General features: G+C 34.3%; 1 protein-coding gene across 6 annotated transcripts in view; it reads right to left on the reverse strand.

The window, feature by feature from the left end:
• Positions 1-17,271, reverse strand: part of SHOC1 (shortage in chiasmata 1) — a 113,981-nt gene that overhangs the window by 17,039 nt on the left and 79,671 nt on the right. For all 6 annotated transcript variants that reach the window (XM_055350397.2, XM_063696993.1, XM_031014181.3 and 3 more), the window contains 7 exons: positions 14,510-14,614; positions 10,776-10,954; positions 9,436-9,508; positions 4,194-4,263; positions 2,908-3,086; positions 1,588-1,705; positions 231-342 (listed from right to left, as the gene is read on the reverse strand). In XM_055350397.2, the coding sequence (XP_055206372.2) occupies positions 231-342; positions 1,588-1,705; positions 2,908-3,086; positions 4,194-4,263; positions 9,436-9,508; positions 10,776-10,954; positions 14,510-14,614 (836 nt within the window). The remainder of the gene's footprint in view (positions 1-230; positions 343-1,587; positions 1,706-2,907; positions 3,087-4,193; positions 4,264-9,435; positions 9,509-10,775; positions 10,955-14,509; positions 14,615-17,271) is intronic.

Below are 17,271 nucleotides of genomic sequence, written 5' to 3' on the forward strand. Positions count from 1 at the left end.
ATATTCTTTATTTGCCCTATCTTCTTAAAGTATGTTAAAAAGCTATAAGGCATCAGAGAAGTTTGATAATAGTCATTTTCCACAGTGACGATTTTAGCACTTGTGGCCCATTTGCAAAATTTAGAAGAAATCACTAATATAGTTAAACTTCCTACAGAAAAGATAATAACAAATTACATAGCCATATATTTTAGTCTATTTTAGTTTATATATTTTCTACCTAGATTTACCTGCAAAATTATGGCAGTGTGTTCATCAATTGTCACCACTACATAACGCTCTGAACTTCCAAAGAGTTTCAGTGACTCACTGCAGCCTCTCTCTACTAGTGAGATGTTATAGCTGTAAAATACAATATTCTTGAGTGAAAAAATGAAATGCTAATAAAATTATTTAAGAAAAGTTGTAGTTCCCTCCTGCATGTTATTTGGATTTCTATGCTTTTTCTTTTACATGTCAATTTGTTCTACTTTATAAAATTTGAAGAATAAAGTTATGATTTATTCAGTATATAAAACAAATCAGCTGAGATGTGTGTTGCCTTAGGCATTGTGCTAAATGTTACTGCACGTAACACTATTACAAATGTTTTGACCAATTTATTCCAGCTCTTTAAATAATAATTCATGAAATCAAAACATTATGGGACTAAAATATTCTGCATTTATCAGAATTTCCTTTTTTTATTCCTTAAAAATGGCTTACATTTTAAGCAGTTTTTATTTTATTACTGTATATTGTTATTATTTTTAGAGACAGCTCTGTTGCCCAGCCTGGCGTGCAGTGGTGCTATCATGGCTCACTGTAGCCTTGAATTCCTGGGCTCAGTCGAACCTCTCATCTCAGCCTCCTAAGTGGCTGGTACTACAGGTACATACCATCATGCCCTTAACTACCTTTTATAAGCTCATAGTTTCCTATGAATGCTCCACAGCCTTCATGTATAAAAACAAAAGCATGGAACATACATCTGCATTTTAACTAAGGTAACAGTACAATTATCCTTCCTTGATATGGAGCCCAAGGTCCAACATTCCTGTGACAACTTGTGTGTTATGATAAAGTGTTTTACGATTTTATAACATCTAATGTTGGTATGACCTTAGATCTAAAGGTTTAAAACCTTGAGAATTCATTTAGAACTTCACAGTCCTGTTTCCCAGGCAGTAAAGTTCTCTAAACCAGAATACTCATTCTCAATATTATCAATGACTCAAAGACATGAACATATAATTCACAGAAAAAAGCATATAAAATGTTCATATTTGCTGGTAACAAAAGAAATGCAAGTAAAACATGAATTTAAACAAAAATTAAATATTATTTTTGTCCATAAAATTGATATTACCCAAAAATATAATATTCAATAATTATGAGGGTGTGGTATAGAGAAAGAAGTATACATTGATATAAACTCTCTGGAAAACTATTCTTTTGTGATATAATTCCAGGCTTGAATCACAGACACATGGAGACACATATACAGCATAATATTTAGCCTATCAGAATATATATATATACACACACACACACACATATATATATATAATGTACACTTTTGTTAAAATTGTGAAATCAATAACTTACTTGGATTCTAGCAGCTGAAGTATGTCTGGAGTATTAAGAAGTCCTTCAGATGCAAAAAACACATATGGAATCTGAATTTCCAAAAGAAAACCTCCAAATCTATCCAACAAGGTGCTTCCTAAATAAGAGAAAATTTATAAATATTTCTCTTTTATTCTCATCTCCCAGCTCTTTCTCTTTTTTTTTTACTAAACATGAGGATAAGTAGGAGTAGTATAAAAATAATATTCAATGTAAAAAATCAGAAACAGAATAAAGACAGGCTTGAAGAAGAAAATAAAAACCATGTTATCCTACCTAGAAATAAGTTAATAGAGTTTACTAATACCACTATACACTAAAAACAGAGTTTTGCATATATTTCCAGACTTTTTTCAGTATATTTCCTTGCTTATACTCACACATGTACACTCACTTCAATAAAGAGAAAAAATAGGGTCATTCTCTACCTGAAATGTTGAAACTTGCTTTATTCACTTAAGTATATATTGGGCATGTGCTGTATTAAATATATACTGATTTACATAAAGATTTTAAATTATGTGCAATAACCCATAGGGAAAACATTTTACAGATCAATAAGAAAAGAATAAATACCTCAATAGATACATGGTCAAAAGATATACACAGGTAATTTATAAAAGAATAGTTACACAAGATCAATTCCAAATAAACCATTATGGTGACCGTATTTTTAGAAATGAGTTGGAATGTCTCAGAATCTATTTAGACTTCCCACTTATATTTGAGGTGAATAGAAAATAATTGATGGCAAGTACTGAGAGAGATGCACTCTCACATTGAGTGCATTTTATACTCAAAATGTATCAGATTTATGGATCTAAGAATTCACAGCCTTAGTCATGACTGACAAATACAAAGAAATAAAGTGATATATGAAGTGGTTTAGACTTTCTTCTGAGTATTTGTAGATAATTTGTTTTACACATTAAAATTTTCTGAATCAGTTAGCATACTATTACACAATTGTCCCCTAAAAATCAATAAAAATACTATTGCATAAAAGCTATCAGATTAAGATTGGATATAAATGTAATAAAATTGTGCTATTATAAGTAAAATTTAGAAGTTAGATAAAGGAATGAAAACATATAATTAGTAAAGCTTACTTTACAAATGAGGACTACGAGGTAAGAGACAGTTAAAGGACTACCCCAGGTCACACAGGTAGTGGTGGGGTTAGAGGTTGAACTCAAGGCTTCTAATGTCACAGCTTATTTTTATCTATAAATCATAAACAAAAAATAGAAAATTTTCATTCTAATAAAGCAAAAAAAGGATTTTGGTTTATATTCTTACTTTCTAAAACTGTGTCTGGAACAATCACTTTAAAGGCCGTGTAAGGAATATTCAACTCTTTGCAGTGTTTAGTCCAACAAGAGTCTTCCACATAATTGTATTCCACCACAAATGAGAACTTACTCCAGGGGAAATCTGCTCCAATATATTGATTATGTACAACTACACAGGAACTTGTACTAAAGACAAAAGAGAGCCAAGAAAATGGCATTATACTTGTGTTATTATTTGGTTGAACTATTAAAAGATGACTGTTTTCTGGCTGTTCTATCCTTCTCTAATCTATGCCTCATCTTAGAAAGGCACTGGTGCGTTTTCTGTTGATTTGCTCTTCAATTGTGTTAATTTCTTTATATTTTTCTTCTTAATGATCATATATTTTATACCAGGATATAAAAACCTGTAACCTATTTCATATCCTCAAATGGGAGACAGCCTGATTTTATTACCTGAGTAGTATCAATAAGAGAAATCAGCATGAAAAATCAATCTCATTTTCTTACAAATATAAGGTCTTAATCTTAGATAATTACATAATAGGATATTATGTGGCAACTTTAAAATGGGATTTTTTTTTCTTAATGGGCTTCATAAATGATTTAACAACAACAAAAAAGATGGACACTTAAATATCATAAATTTAGCTTTCTTTTCTCATAAAATCTCATAAACATTTTCAAATCTCATAAAACATACCACCTACTATAATTAAAATTCTCTATTGCTGCTATCTAGAGCAATCTAGAAGTTAAAAAGTACCTATGTCCAGTTTTTATGGGCTTCTATTTGATTTACATTTTTTAAATTATTTGGATCCCAATATTTGAAAAAAATAATTTCTATGTAAGATGAGGCAAAATAAAGAGTTTTACACAATTCAACACTTGATTTATTATTAGTAGGCCCTTACTGAAAGAATTTCTAAAGGATATACTTCAGGAAGGAGAACCCTGAAGAAAGAAGATGTAAAAAACAATGCTGAGCAAAGAAACTGGTACAAATATACTCTTAATAGGCACTTCTGTACTACAATAACAATATTCTTATTATTATTTGGGGATATTAAAATAAGATTGAATTAAATTTCTAGACACCAATAACATATAATACACAGGACAATTATCAGAATCAAAGTGCCCTATGTAAAGCATTTTTTCAGGAAGAGGGTAGAGGCATTGCTTAATTTCAGATTTTGTTAAATTTTTAAAGTTAACTTCTAGGAAGATTTTGCTTTTCCTGTGAAACTGGTACGTTTGTTCCTCACAGATGAAGGAATGAATTTTTACCCCTTTAAAACACCTTCAGATTCCAGAAAATCTTTTCTTTCATTTGAATGAAGGACAGTCAGTGTTAAACCTGTTGGAAAAAAGAATAATTTTTTTCAGTGTCTTGTTCAGATACATATTTTTGGTATGTCATATATTTCACTACCATAAAAATGAATTAAAAATCTGTGAATAACAAAACTGCTTAAAATACAATTTGCTAGATTATTTTTCTAAGTTTAGCATATCAGAAACTTTGAACCATAACCAATATTTCTCTTTTGTGTATACATAGAGCATGGTAATTCTAAATTTATTATATAAAATAATAATATTGATTAAAAACTTATTTTTGTTAATTTTTAATTTTTTTTTTTTTTTTTTTTGAGACAGAGCCTCGCTCTGTCGCCCAGGCTGGAGTTCTGTGGTGCGATCTTGGCTCACTGCAACTTCCGCCTCCTGGGTTGAAAGAATTCTCCTGCCTCAGCCTCCCAAGAAGCTGGGATGACAAGTGCCTGCCACCACGCCCAGCCAATTTTTGTATTTTTAGTAGAGACAGGGTTTCACCATGTTGGTCAGGCTGGTCTTAAACTCCTGACCTCAAGTGAACCCCCACCTCAGCCTCCCAAAGTGCTGAGATTACAGGCACGAGCCACCACACCCCATAGAAACTTAATTTTAAAGTAAGCAGATTAAACACTCACCAATCCTGTGCAGTTAATTTTGTTTTGCTAAATATCAGGGTGGATTTTATCTTTGTTCTCTAGCCAAAAATTTAAGTACATAACTAAATAAGAGACTGTATTTCAGTGTAATAGGAATGCCTTTATTCTCTTTCTACTGAGTATTTAGAAGCAGAACACTTATTGGGAACTGTTTCTTAGATTCACTCTTGCTTCTCATACTTTAAATTTCTTATTTTACTAATGTTTAAACAAAATATAATAAATTTCAAAATATTCTGTACCCATCCACACAATTTATTTTTGGTAGACATAATTGATTCAAGAATGGCTAATTCTAGTTCAAATAAATTATATACTCTATTAGTGTATTTTTTCAACCATAAAGTTGACGAAGGTGTGATATAATAATAATGAGAGTAATGGTTAATAATTTCATATAACTTTACTTGACATGACAATAGTTTTGGTAGTGATAAGAAGTGAGTACTATTTCTCTTTTATAATTCGTAAGGTGATTCTTCTATTTAAAACCTAATCTGGCTGTGTGCAGTGGCTCATGCCTGTAATCCCAGCACTTTGGGAGGCCGAGATGGGTGGATCACCTGAGGTCAGGAGTTCGAGACTAGCCTGGCCAACATGGCGAAGCCCTGTCTCTACTAAAAAAATACAAAATTAGCTGGGCATGGTGGCGCAGGCCTGTAATTCCAGCTACCCGGGAGGGTAAGGCAGGAGAATGGCTTGAATCTGGGAGGCAGAGGTTGCAGTAAGCCGAGATGGTGCCATTGCACTCCAGCCTGGGCAACAAGAGTGAAACTCAAAAAAACAAAACAAAACAAAAAACAAACAAACCTAATCTGCTTAAATGATTGCATTCGCTATGATCCCAAAGCAGATTAATTACTTGGTAAGTGCAGTACTAGATCTTACAAACGCATAGAAAACAGAACTACGTTTTTACTTTCCAACACTAGGCAGAAAAAAAAAGCCTTGCTTCCAGAAACTGAAGATAATTGCCATTTTGAAAAAGAGTAAAAACATCTTCCAGTTTATAGACTCAAAATTTTTGTGTCAGTAGACCTTGTTGAAATGAAGAGAACAAGCTCATTGATTACATAATCCTGAATGCCAAAAGAGACAGGAGTATTCAGCATGAAACCCAGATATGCAATACAGAGTAATAATCTGTCAATAAGGGTGACTATAGTCAGTAATAACTTAATTGTACATTTTAAAGTAAAAAGTGTAACTGAGTTGTCTGTAACTCAAAGGATAAATGCTTGAGGGGATGGAGGGGATTCTCCATAATGGGCTTATTTCACATTGCATGCCTGTATCAAAACATCTCGTGCCCCAAAAATTTATACACCTACTATGTTCCCACAAAAACTAAAACTAAAAAAAATCTGTCAGTGTATCTTCAGTAACATCAAAGGAGAAGGTGTCCCACTGAGTAGGTTTAAATATTCTTCTCTGTGGAGCAGGCATATTTCCTCAGGTTCTTCACAAAAACATTCCTTTGGTTATCCAAGTCCCTTTCTTTTATAGTGCAAACATTGCTCAGCACTTTGCTGATTTTTAAAAAAAATGTTTCCAATTACCCTGATTACAGACAACTGTGGTAGTCTCAGCCCCATAACTGTTAACTATTGCTCTAACATTTTGGTACTAGTAAGGATCTTATGAATTTGGTGGATACAAATCATCTTCCCAGGATTGGAAAACTGAATGAAATAATAAGATCCAAGTTTACAAATCTGGACTCTAGATACATGATAACTTCGTCAAGAAATAGCACCTTATAAGACTCTGCTTGAGAGACCTTTCCATTCTCACATTACCATAATTTAAAATATTAGTTAACTTCCTGCACCGATGAGCGGATCTATGTGGCTATATTTGTATATTTCAGTTCAGTCTTTTTCACTAGTTTTAGTGTGTACTAGGTATATAGAGAGGCACCAATTGGCACATTCATTTGTTCAATAAACTTTTATCAAGTGCCTTCTATGTTGTGGGCATTTTCCTGAGTGCTGGGAATAAAAATTAGGGTATGATCTGAATCCCCCAAAAGCAGACATTTTAGTGAGGAAAACAGATAAGAGGATCATTTCTAAGGGTGATAACACCCTTATAGCCTGGGGTGGGAAGTGGTGCCTTAGAAGTATGCACATAATGGCCTGAGAGCACAGAGGAAAAGCATTGAAATCAAGCCTTCCTGAACAAATGTTTTAATTAATTTTTTAAAAATGTGTAGGAGTTAGCTTCCTAACAAAGGGGGAAGAATATTCTTATAGCAGGAACAAGAGGTATAAAGGCATAGAGATATGAAACAGCATGATAGTTTGGTAAGGTAAGAGTAAAGAACTATTTTCGGAGATGAAGATGGCAAAAGATGCAGCTTATAGAGGGAAGAGAAACGGTAACCAAAGGGTGACATAGGTTGACAGTGGTGTTTTATTTTATTTTTAAGACTGAAGGGCTTAAACATTAAGGAAAAGAGTAATTAGAGAGAAAGGTTGGGCTAGGAAATAACTGATGGAACAAAGTGCTTGAGACTGCAGGAGGAGATGGTATCCAAAGCACAAGGGAAAGATTGGTCTTCAAAGGGAGGTTCATTTCTATAGAGAAAAGAGGAAAGGATAAAGAACAGAGAGAAATGCAGGTAAGTGGTAAGTCTGTAAATGGTGATAGAGACAGGAGGCAGCCAATGGTCCCCCGGAGAAACCCCTCCTTCAAGCCTAAAGCAGCCTGAAGGCTGAAAAACCAGACTGCTGGTCCTGGATGAAGCCCATCCTTTCTTGATTGATTCTTTCTGAATAATGCACACCTGCGCACTGGGAAGACAGGATGAGGCCTTGGGAAGTTCCTGCCACTTGCAGGAGGGAGGATCCTGTCCTGTCCTCTTCCTGTGTGGTAACCTGAGATTCAATCTGTTAGATGGGGGTCTATTAACAGGAACCCCTCTCGCTTTGCTGAGTTTTTTCTTTTTTACCAAATAAATTCTGCTCCTTACTCTTCAAAGTGTCTGCGAGCCTAATCTTTTCTGGTCATGTGACAAGAGCCCGGTTTTTCTACAACAATGGTAGGGAAGGAAACTGAGGAGGATACTTAAATGATTAATGAAAATTAGAAGGCACAATTCCCTTCCAAAAAATGAAAGGATGGGTAATATAGTAGGGGTTTTTTGTATAGTCATTCAGAAAATAGGAGTGGAACTAAGAATATATAAAAAGATTGTTAAGACGTCTTAAGAGCCCAGGTAAATTTAGAGGGCATGAGTTTGTGAGTTTGTAGTAGTACCAATCTATATGACTATGTGATTCTCTCCAATAGTGCTCAGCATCTCAGGTGTAGGAATAGAGAAGTTAAATGAATTGATTGATTCAGGGTTGAGGTTTAAATGAAAAGTACAATAGATGCATAAGACTGATTAAAGTGATGGGTCAAATCACTGAGTCTGGAAAGAAAAGGAGATGAAACAAAAAAGTAGCTAATGGATTATAGATCTCTAAGATGTTGAAGATCATGAAAGAGCTATAGGTATAGACAAAGAGCAATGTATCAGAATTTAAAGTTCAGAGGTAGGACAGTTCTGCATTATCACAAGTTCAATGGAATAGCCAAGGAACTGAAGATGAATATAATTTTTGTTGTGGAGGCCAGTGAAACTATAAGGCCAGGGTGTTGAATGAATCATTCACATTAGAAACATTAAAGACACCTAGAATAATGACAGGACTAGAAGTGTAAAGAACACCATGAGCTAGGTACACAATTGTCCATGGATGATGGGAAATGACCAGGTGGTTAGTAGATGATAAGTGGTAGAGAATGGTATGGCAATATGGCACAGCCTCAAAGGTGGAGGAATAATGTTTTGAAAATGATAATGGAAAGCAAGAAATGGTTTTCTCATCTCTATGAGGTATATATATGTAGAGAAAATTATCAGCTTTTATATGAGAGGAAGTAGTATCATGCGGAGAAAGTTGGGCTTCAGTTAAGACAAAGGAGATGAAGAAAGAGAAGAGTTTGCATAACAAGCAATGGATTCTACAGCACCAAGTGGAAAGGGTTGACAGAAGGGGCAGTAGTGGGTAGAAAAGTGTAGTAAGTGAGGAAAACAGAAAAGAGAACTGAAGAATTGAGAGTTGAAGAATGATACTAAAACGAGAGTCCTAGGTTCAAATCCTGACTCCCTAACTACCTGTGAGATTTGGCATGCTACATCACCTTTAGCATGAACTTTAGTTTCTTTATTTGTAAAACTGAGTTAATAAAACCTAGTCATAGAATTGTAAGTAGCTAATATTATTTAGCAACTAGTAGGCAATCAATAAAAGTGTCAATTATTAGTAATAACAAATACATATAAACACCTTGTAGTGTATTTATACTGCAAACTTATAGTCCAGACTGATTTAAAAGCTGGTTAGATCCCAATGAGTTATACGCTTTCAAAGGGTGAATTTCATGCTATGTTAATTATGTCTTAATTTTAAAAGCTGGTTAGCTCAATACACTTTTATAAGTTCAAGCATTTGTTATCAAATGAAGCATAATTTAAAACTGCCTACCTTCTATTTTGTTAAGAATTTTAATGAGAAAATGTTTTTCACCATCTGAGTCCATTCTTATTATAATCAGTACCTAGTCAAAAATAAAAATTTCATATATATGTGGATGATTATTCTTTTTCACAGTTTTGATACAGTGACAAAATAACAAACTTTAATTGGTTCTATGAAACTAATGACAATAAGATTACAAAGCAAATATTTCTGTTGTAAAAAATGTCAATACTTAAACTCAAGGAATATATTCTGGTAAGATCAAATATCAGTGAAGAAAATATTTTGGGGTAGGGCATTCTTAGCATTCTTCAAGTATCCCTACATATGTGACTATCAATACATAGGTTGTCTCTGTTAGTGTTAAATTCAACTCACATTTTAAATTTGTTGGAGAAAACCCGTGATCTGCTGCTATATTTTGCTACTTACCATTACAGTTTTGTGGGGGAGAGGTGGGAGAGCAAATCAGTTTCAATTTAAAATTTCTCACTTAGATTAAATTATTTTAATGACTTAAGAAAGTTATTACCCAAGAAACTATAAAGTTGCAGTTAAGAAATAGGAGGCACAGAACGAAAAATCAGAAAAAGGCCACAATTTATATCTGGATTTTTAGTGTAAACTATTTGAAATGCTTTTCTGCTTGATAAGATTTTAAAAAGCAATTTCTGTTAAAACTTCATTAATGCAACCTTTATATGCTTGATGTAGGGTAAGCAAATAATTGTGAATGTAATCCAAGGCATAAACTAAATGTTTTGGTGGAATCATATGAGATTCTGGCTTGGTATTTTAAAATAAATCATTGAGTTCTATTATTATGTATATGTTCATGGACTTATATAAGTACTAGACAAAATTTCTGACAATTGGAGAACCAATCCATAGGAAAACTATGCATAATAAAAATTAAAGTTTGTTTATTTATTTAGAGACAGGGTCTGGCTCTTTTGCCCAGGCTGGAGTGCAGTGGAACAATCATGGCTCACTGCAGCCTCACCCTCCTGGGCTCAAGAGATCCTCCCACCTCAGTCTCCCTAATAGGTAGAACTACAGGTACACACCACCACGCCTGGCTAATTAAAAAATTTTTTTTTTAGAGACAAGGTCTCACTATGTTGCCCACACTGGTAAAGTATTTTTAAATTTGAGACATGAATAATGATGCAAATCATCCTTTCTATGGGTCTGATTCTGTTCTGTTACCTTATTCAAGGACTAAACCATCAAGGGACTAAGTAGTATAGACTACTTCATAATTTTAAAGTTAAATGCAAAAATGTATCTTACATCCAATTCTTACTTAAACTGATTATTTTACCGGCTTTATTCCAATACTTAACCTTAATTTGCTGTTGACTTTGCATCCAACTGAGTATCTGACATTGCAATTCTTGTATCTTGTAGTTGGTTTCAGGCTTTTTCCCCCTAATAAACTGTACAATCTCCAGCTGTCTCCAAATGTCACCCAAATAAGGGCCTAAAATGCTGTTGTAGATATCTTTTGCCTTCGACAAATATCCTATTGAAGCAAAATTAGAAAAAAGTTGTCTAAGTATTTGTTTTTTAAGAAACTCCGTGGTAAAAAAGGCTTAAAGAAAATAAGTCAAAGCAGAGACAGTTAAAATTTCCTTTGTTTTCTGATTTTGATCAAAGATACTGACTAATAAAAACTTTAAAACTGAGTGAAGCTTAAAAATATGTACCACATACTCTTTTTAAGCTGCATATATACATTAATATATGCTACACACTCTCTAAATATATAACCTATCCTGCCTCCTGGCTTGTTGAATGCTATTGCACTCTTCCTAAATCCCAGGATCTATATTTACATGGAAGTCCTGTTGAACCGCTACTTAAGTGGAATTTTCTTGGTATTTTATCTGTACAACTTTTGTACTTGATATCTGCTTATTTATGTATATCACTTAGCCTATAAGCTCTTTCAGGGTAGAACATATGGTATTTATACATATTTAATTCATATGGCTGCTAAAACAGCAGTGCCTCATTCAGGCTCACTAAGGGCATTTTTAAACATAGATTCATCCTTGAAGGTTCATATTCAGTACATCTAGATTATGTCCTAATGATTTCTATGTCTAAAAAGCTCTCCATGTGATTCTGCTGAATTTCACCAGAGTTACCACCAGAGCACCTGGCATGGTAACTTATGTAGATCAGGTGTTTAATGAATATTTGGGTAACAAATGAAATAATAAATTTGGGTAACAAATGAAATAATAAATTTAAAAAATTTAATGTCTATGTACAAGTTTTATGTATGTGTGCATATAAATTCTATTTTTATATTAAAATTGCTAGACTGATGGGCAACTTAGAGACTGACTTACGTTCTTTCTGCCTCATCTTCAGACCTCCCCCTGATTCTCCATATTGCCATGAGAATTAACCTTTTGAAAAATAAATGTAATCCAGTAGCATCCCTGAAATTCTTTTGTGTAGCTTAAAGGGCTCTCCATGATTTGGCTTTTTCTTATTTCTCCAGGCCTAGCTCCTGCTTGCCTTCTAACTTGTCCTCTTCAATCTAACCACATGGAACTGTTGGCAACATTTCCACTGGTACATTCCTCTGGGCTCTTAATTCTGCCTAGAATAGTCTTTTATACCATATCTACTTGGCAAACTTCTACTTATTTTTTTAAAAACATATCCATCTTAAGGATAATAGTCTCCATCTTTTGTGCCACTACCATATATCTCTGTTGTAATACCTATCACATTCCATAATAAATACTGAATTTATTTCTGGGTTAAAGCCCAGAAGAGAAACGCTATTATTTGAACCTAAAACTCACTACCTTGCCAGCTTGGGAGAGGGAGCAAACTGGAAGCTAGGAGAAAACACAGAATTCTGGCAGCCAGACCTCCGTGGATTTTTTTTTCCTCTGCCATTATACAGACAGAAAGAAAGGACAACCTAACTTGATCTTGGCTTTCAAGAGGTATAAAGGAAAGAGAAAGCCCTCTACTAAAAATGTCCAAAGCAACTACATTATTCATATGGCTGGATACCTGGAGATTAAGAAGTTAGTTTTCCAACAAGAATCTTACTTTTATGGTATTCCTTAAGGTAGATAAATAGTAATGCCAAAGTATGATTTAGTAAATGCATGTCTTAGAGGAACAGAAAGAATTCAGTCCAAGTATAAAGCTCTCAGTGGTCTCACTTAACTAGGGTAAATTATAGACTACACTACTTAAAGATAAATATTGTTTAAGCCAACCTCCATAAATATTATTTCTTTCTTTTCTCCCCCCCTTCTTTTTTTTTTTTTTGAGACGGAGTTTCACTCTTTTTGCCCAGGCTGGAGTGCAATGGCGCAATCTTGGCTCACTGCAGCCTGCGCGTCGCGGGTTCAAGTGATCCTTCTGCCTCAGCTTCCTGAGTAGCTGGGACTACAGGTGCGCACCACCATGCCAGGCTAATTTTTGTATTTTTAGTAGAGGCAGGGTTTCACCATGTTGGCCAGGCTGGTTTTGAACTCCTGACCTCAGGTGATCCGCCCACCTCAGCCTCCCAAAGTGCTGGGATTACAGGCGTGAGCCATGGCACCCAGCCCATGAATACTATTTATTTAATCCAAGGCTTTGGTAAGTATTGAGCATACTGTACTTGTCTAGATTATGCACTTGGCCAAGTATTATTACTAAACTACAGCTATCTTTAGAAAGCCCAACATGGTGCTATTCTTTTCTTCTTCAATTAAACCACTTGAATGTTGATACTGGACCAGGTTGTCTTGTCTCCATCCTCAGACGAGTAAGGATTGGGGGCTAAGAACCCTACTTTACAGTACCTAAACAAGCATAAGTGTGTAGTGTCACATGCCCTTTTATTTAGTCACCTGACTTCATTGTGCTTCTCAGCTTCTATAATAGATTGTTAGCTCTACAAACAGTGAGATTGGTTATTACTCATGATATTAAAACAGAATTTCAGAATCTAGAATATCTGAGATCCCACTGCTTTAGAGGGAGTACATTTATGATTCACTGCTGTTCAATATTTACCAAAACTTTGGATTAGAAAAATAATATTTATGTCTGGATCATAAATAAGAGAAAATATCTGGGTCTTAGATCAGAGGAAATTTATTTTTACTTTATGTTTGAAATAGGTTCTAGGAACTCTAAATTATAAAACATAATTCCATAAACATACCATCATTAAACAAGTCTAGGCTGGGTGTAGTGGCTCACGCTTGTAATCCCAGCCCTTTGGGAGGCCAAGGCGGGTGGATCACCTGAGGTCAGGAGTTCAACAGCAGCCTGGCCAACGTGGTGAAACCCTGTCTCTACTAAAAATACAAAATTAGCCAGGCATGGTGGCGGGCACCTGTATTCCAGCTTCTTAGGGGGCTGAGGCAGGAGAATGACATGAAGCCAGGAGGCAGAGGTTGCAGGTTGCAGTGAGATCACACCTCTGCACACCTACCTGGGCAACAAAGCAAAACTCTGTCTCAAAAAAAAAAAAAAAGTCTAAATAATCTTGCAATAAGGGGCCTAAAGCAGTAATGTAGTAAGACAGACATTTTAATTTTGATAGGTTATAAAAAATTCCAAAATCTTAGAAATTCCAATATGTTCAAAATGGTTTGATTTTATTACCCAAGTAATTCATATACTAATATAGACATGACTAAAAAAGAAATTGGAAAAGATCTTACTCCTTATAGTTATATTTTACATAGCAAAGACTCAAAGCCACAAAAATGCAATGAGGACCCAAAATGTTTATGACAAAATGTCAAATCTCACATTAAAAAGTCATGCATGATAATGATTATACAATCAAATCTGCTAGATTAGAGAATCCTAAACCTATTTTTCTAGGTGATGACAGTGTTAAGGACAATTTCTTTTAATGAATACAAGCAGAATAAAATGTATATATTTCATTAGAATTATGTCAAAATGTATGTAATGCTTAGTATAATAGAAAAGAAGGCTACATCATTTCTTATAAGGTGTATCTTTTTCAGAAAAGTAAGTTATTTCAGATGAAATATTTAATAGGAAGAAAAGAGGAAATAAAATATTCCCCACCAACCCAATGCTGTGTCCAAGCTGCATGTTAAAAGGACATCTCTAATTGTTACCAGAAGATGTAAGAGAGCGGCATGCTTGAAAGTCATTTCTCTTTCATCAATTGTACCTAAGTAAGCAAAAATGTATTTTAAAACATAGACTATACATTACAGTTTTAGAATATGTATCAGAATCTGCCTAATAATGGGAGCTAACATTTATTATTGAGTGCTTACTATATGCCAGGCTGTATATAAGCTGGCTATTTCATTGAATCTATAACAATAATCCCATCAGACAAGTTTATTATGATCCAAATTTTATGAATGAGGAAATAGTATTAATGAGGTTAAGTAACTGTCCAAGGTCAGTGAGTAAGTAAATGGTAGAGCTGTCATTTAAACTCAGCTAACCTGAGAATTCATGCCCTTGTTGCTTCCAAAGAATATTCAGTTATTTCTACTGCTATTGGGAAAAAGAGTCAACGATTCCCAGTTATGAAACAAGAATAAAAATAAATTCATAACTTGCCAACTGATTAAGATAAAAGTAGAGGATCATAACATGAAGAAATACCTTGAGATGGAGGTAGACACCTAGGAATATTTATTCAAAGGTATAACTCAAACAAGAGATAAACTCACAGGGACAGCTTTATTGCCTAATTGTGTTCCCTTTAGTTCCAGAGCTTTTTTGGACGATAGACTGGATGTTTCTGCATATAAAAGTGAGACCAAGAAGATGGGATTCTAGACCCCCTGCCCCAATTTAACCAGAGAAGCTCTACTTTTCTTTTTCACATATTGGGATCTCATGAAATTTATTTGAACAAAGAATTCTGCTAAAAAGTTTGCAAATTGATGATCTATTCAATGAAGATCAAGGCAAATATGTAGTAGGGAATTAAGAGGGAAAGCCAATTATGGGTAGTATATTCAGCCCCTAGAAGGACTTGTGGGAACAAGTCAATCATGACCTGCAAGAGATGAGAATAGGGCAGAGAAAACATATTTGGGGAACTGGAAATGTAAAAATGCTTGGAAAATGGAGTACAGACTAAGAAACTACTTGTGGGAAATGGTCTGACTTCTTTTAATCTAGGTTTACTTAATCGTTACTTGTAGGCTTAGTTTTATCTCAACTCTGGGGCCGATGAAAGAATATTAAGTATAACAACTATTCACTTGCACGGGATTAATGCAATATTGTTCCAATTGGATACCCAAAACCATGTCCCTTTTTTGTCCTCTATTATACTTCATACATAGTTATGCTGTATATTTTATAATAATCATCATTCTGCTCAATGATGTTCAAAACCTTTAGAAGCTCAACCCATATTCAGCTAATTTAAAACCTGAGAATTACAGGACTGAAACTATATCCAGAAGACATGAGTTTTTATTTTATATAAGTCTTGTCTTCTTTCATAAAGGCCAGTTTGCTGACAATTGTTCTTTTCTATCCAGTATAATCATTACCAGAATGCCAGCTCCCCAGAGTGTTGATCTTGATGCCTTTCTGTGGCTCAGGTAATTCAAGTAGTAAACTATGGATTAACACCTTCCTCTCAGATCAGGTATTCTATCTCAGTACTACTACTGTGACCTCGCGGTTTTGGTGACTAAAATGTTGCTCCCCTCAAAGACTGGGCACTCTATATGGAAGAAGATTAGATTCAACTTTTTTTTTTCATTTGTAAAAGAGAGTTAACCTTTAAAAAATATATAGGACATCTAAGTTTAATGAATTTAGAAAACAGACTTTAAAAATAAATTAAGTAGATTCCAGGTAAGATGGAGTAAGTACACTCCACCCTGTCTCTTCCACTGAATACATCTATAAACACAAAACAGAATACATGAAACAGCTATCTGAAAACTCTAAAAGGTAAATGGTAGCAAGTGGACTGGGGAAGGAGACCAGATTTCAAAATGCCACCAAACAAGTGGTGAGTTTCCTATTTTTTCCGCTTCTTGTATTTACTGGCTTAGACTAAAACAGCCCAAGGCCCAGAAGTGATTACCACCATGTGGACAGAAAGAGCTCTAAGAGAAGTCCTCATTTTGTCTAATATAGAAAACTAGGTTGATGTTTTTTGCTTTCAGCATTTTCAAAATGTTACTCATTGTCTTTGCATTTATATTATTTATGTCAAAAAATCTCATGTCACCCTTATCTTTGTTTCCTGCGTGTGGCATGTCTTTTTGTTCCTCTGGCTCCTCCTACAGTTCTCTTTTTATTATTGGCTTTGAGTAATTTGATTATGTGGACCTTCTTTGTGTCTCTTGTACTAAGTGTTCATTGAGATTTTTGCATCTGTGGGTTTGTAGTTTTCATTAAGTTTAGAAAGATTTCAGTCATTATTTCTTCAAATATTTTTTCCATTTACTCTCTTTTCTCCTCTCTTTTGAGAATGCTAATTACAGTATGTTAGGCTACTTTAAGTTGTTCCACAGCCTACTGATGCCTTCTTTTATTTCTTTTTCATTCTTTCATGCTTTACAGTTTTTGCAGAGTGATTGTTTCTATTACTGTGCTTTCAAGTTAACTAATTTTTTCTTCTGCAATATTTAATCTGCCGTTAATCGCATCCACTATATTTTTCATCTCATGCATTGCAGTTTAGTCTCTAGAAGTTTGATCTAGGTCTTTTTAAATGTCTCTAACTTTTCAAACATACAGAAAACAGTAATAAGAAGTGTCAGTGTCCTTTTCTGGTCATTCTAATGTCTTTGTTGATTCTGGGTTTGTTTTGATTTATTATTCTCATTATGGATTGTA

Source organism: Gorilla gorilla, chromosome 13, assembly GCF_029281585.2.
Source record: "Gorilla gorilla gorilla isolate KB3781 chromosome 13, NHGRI_mGorGor1-v2.1_pri, whole genome shotgun sequence".
In the NCBI taxonomy this organism is placed as follows: Eukaryota; Metazoa; Chordata; class Mammalia; order Primates; family Hominidae; genus Gorilla; species Gorilla gorilla.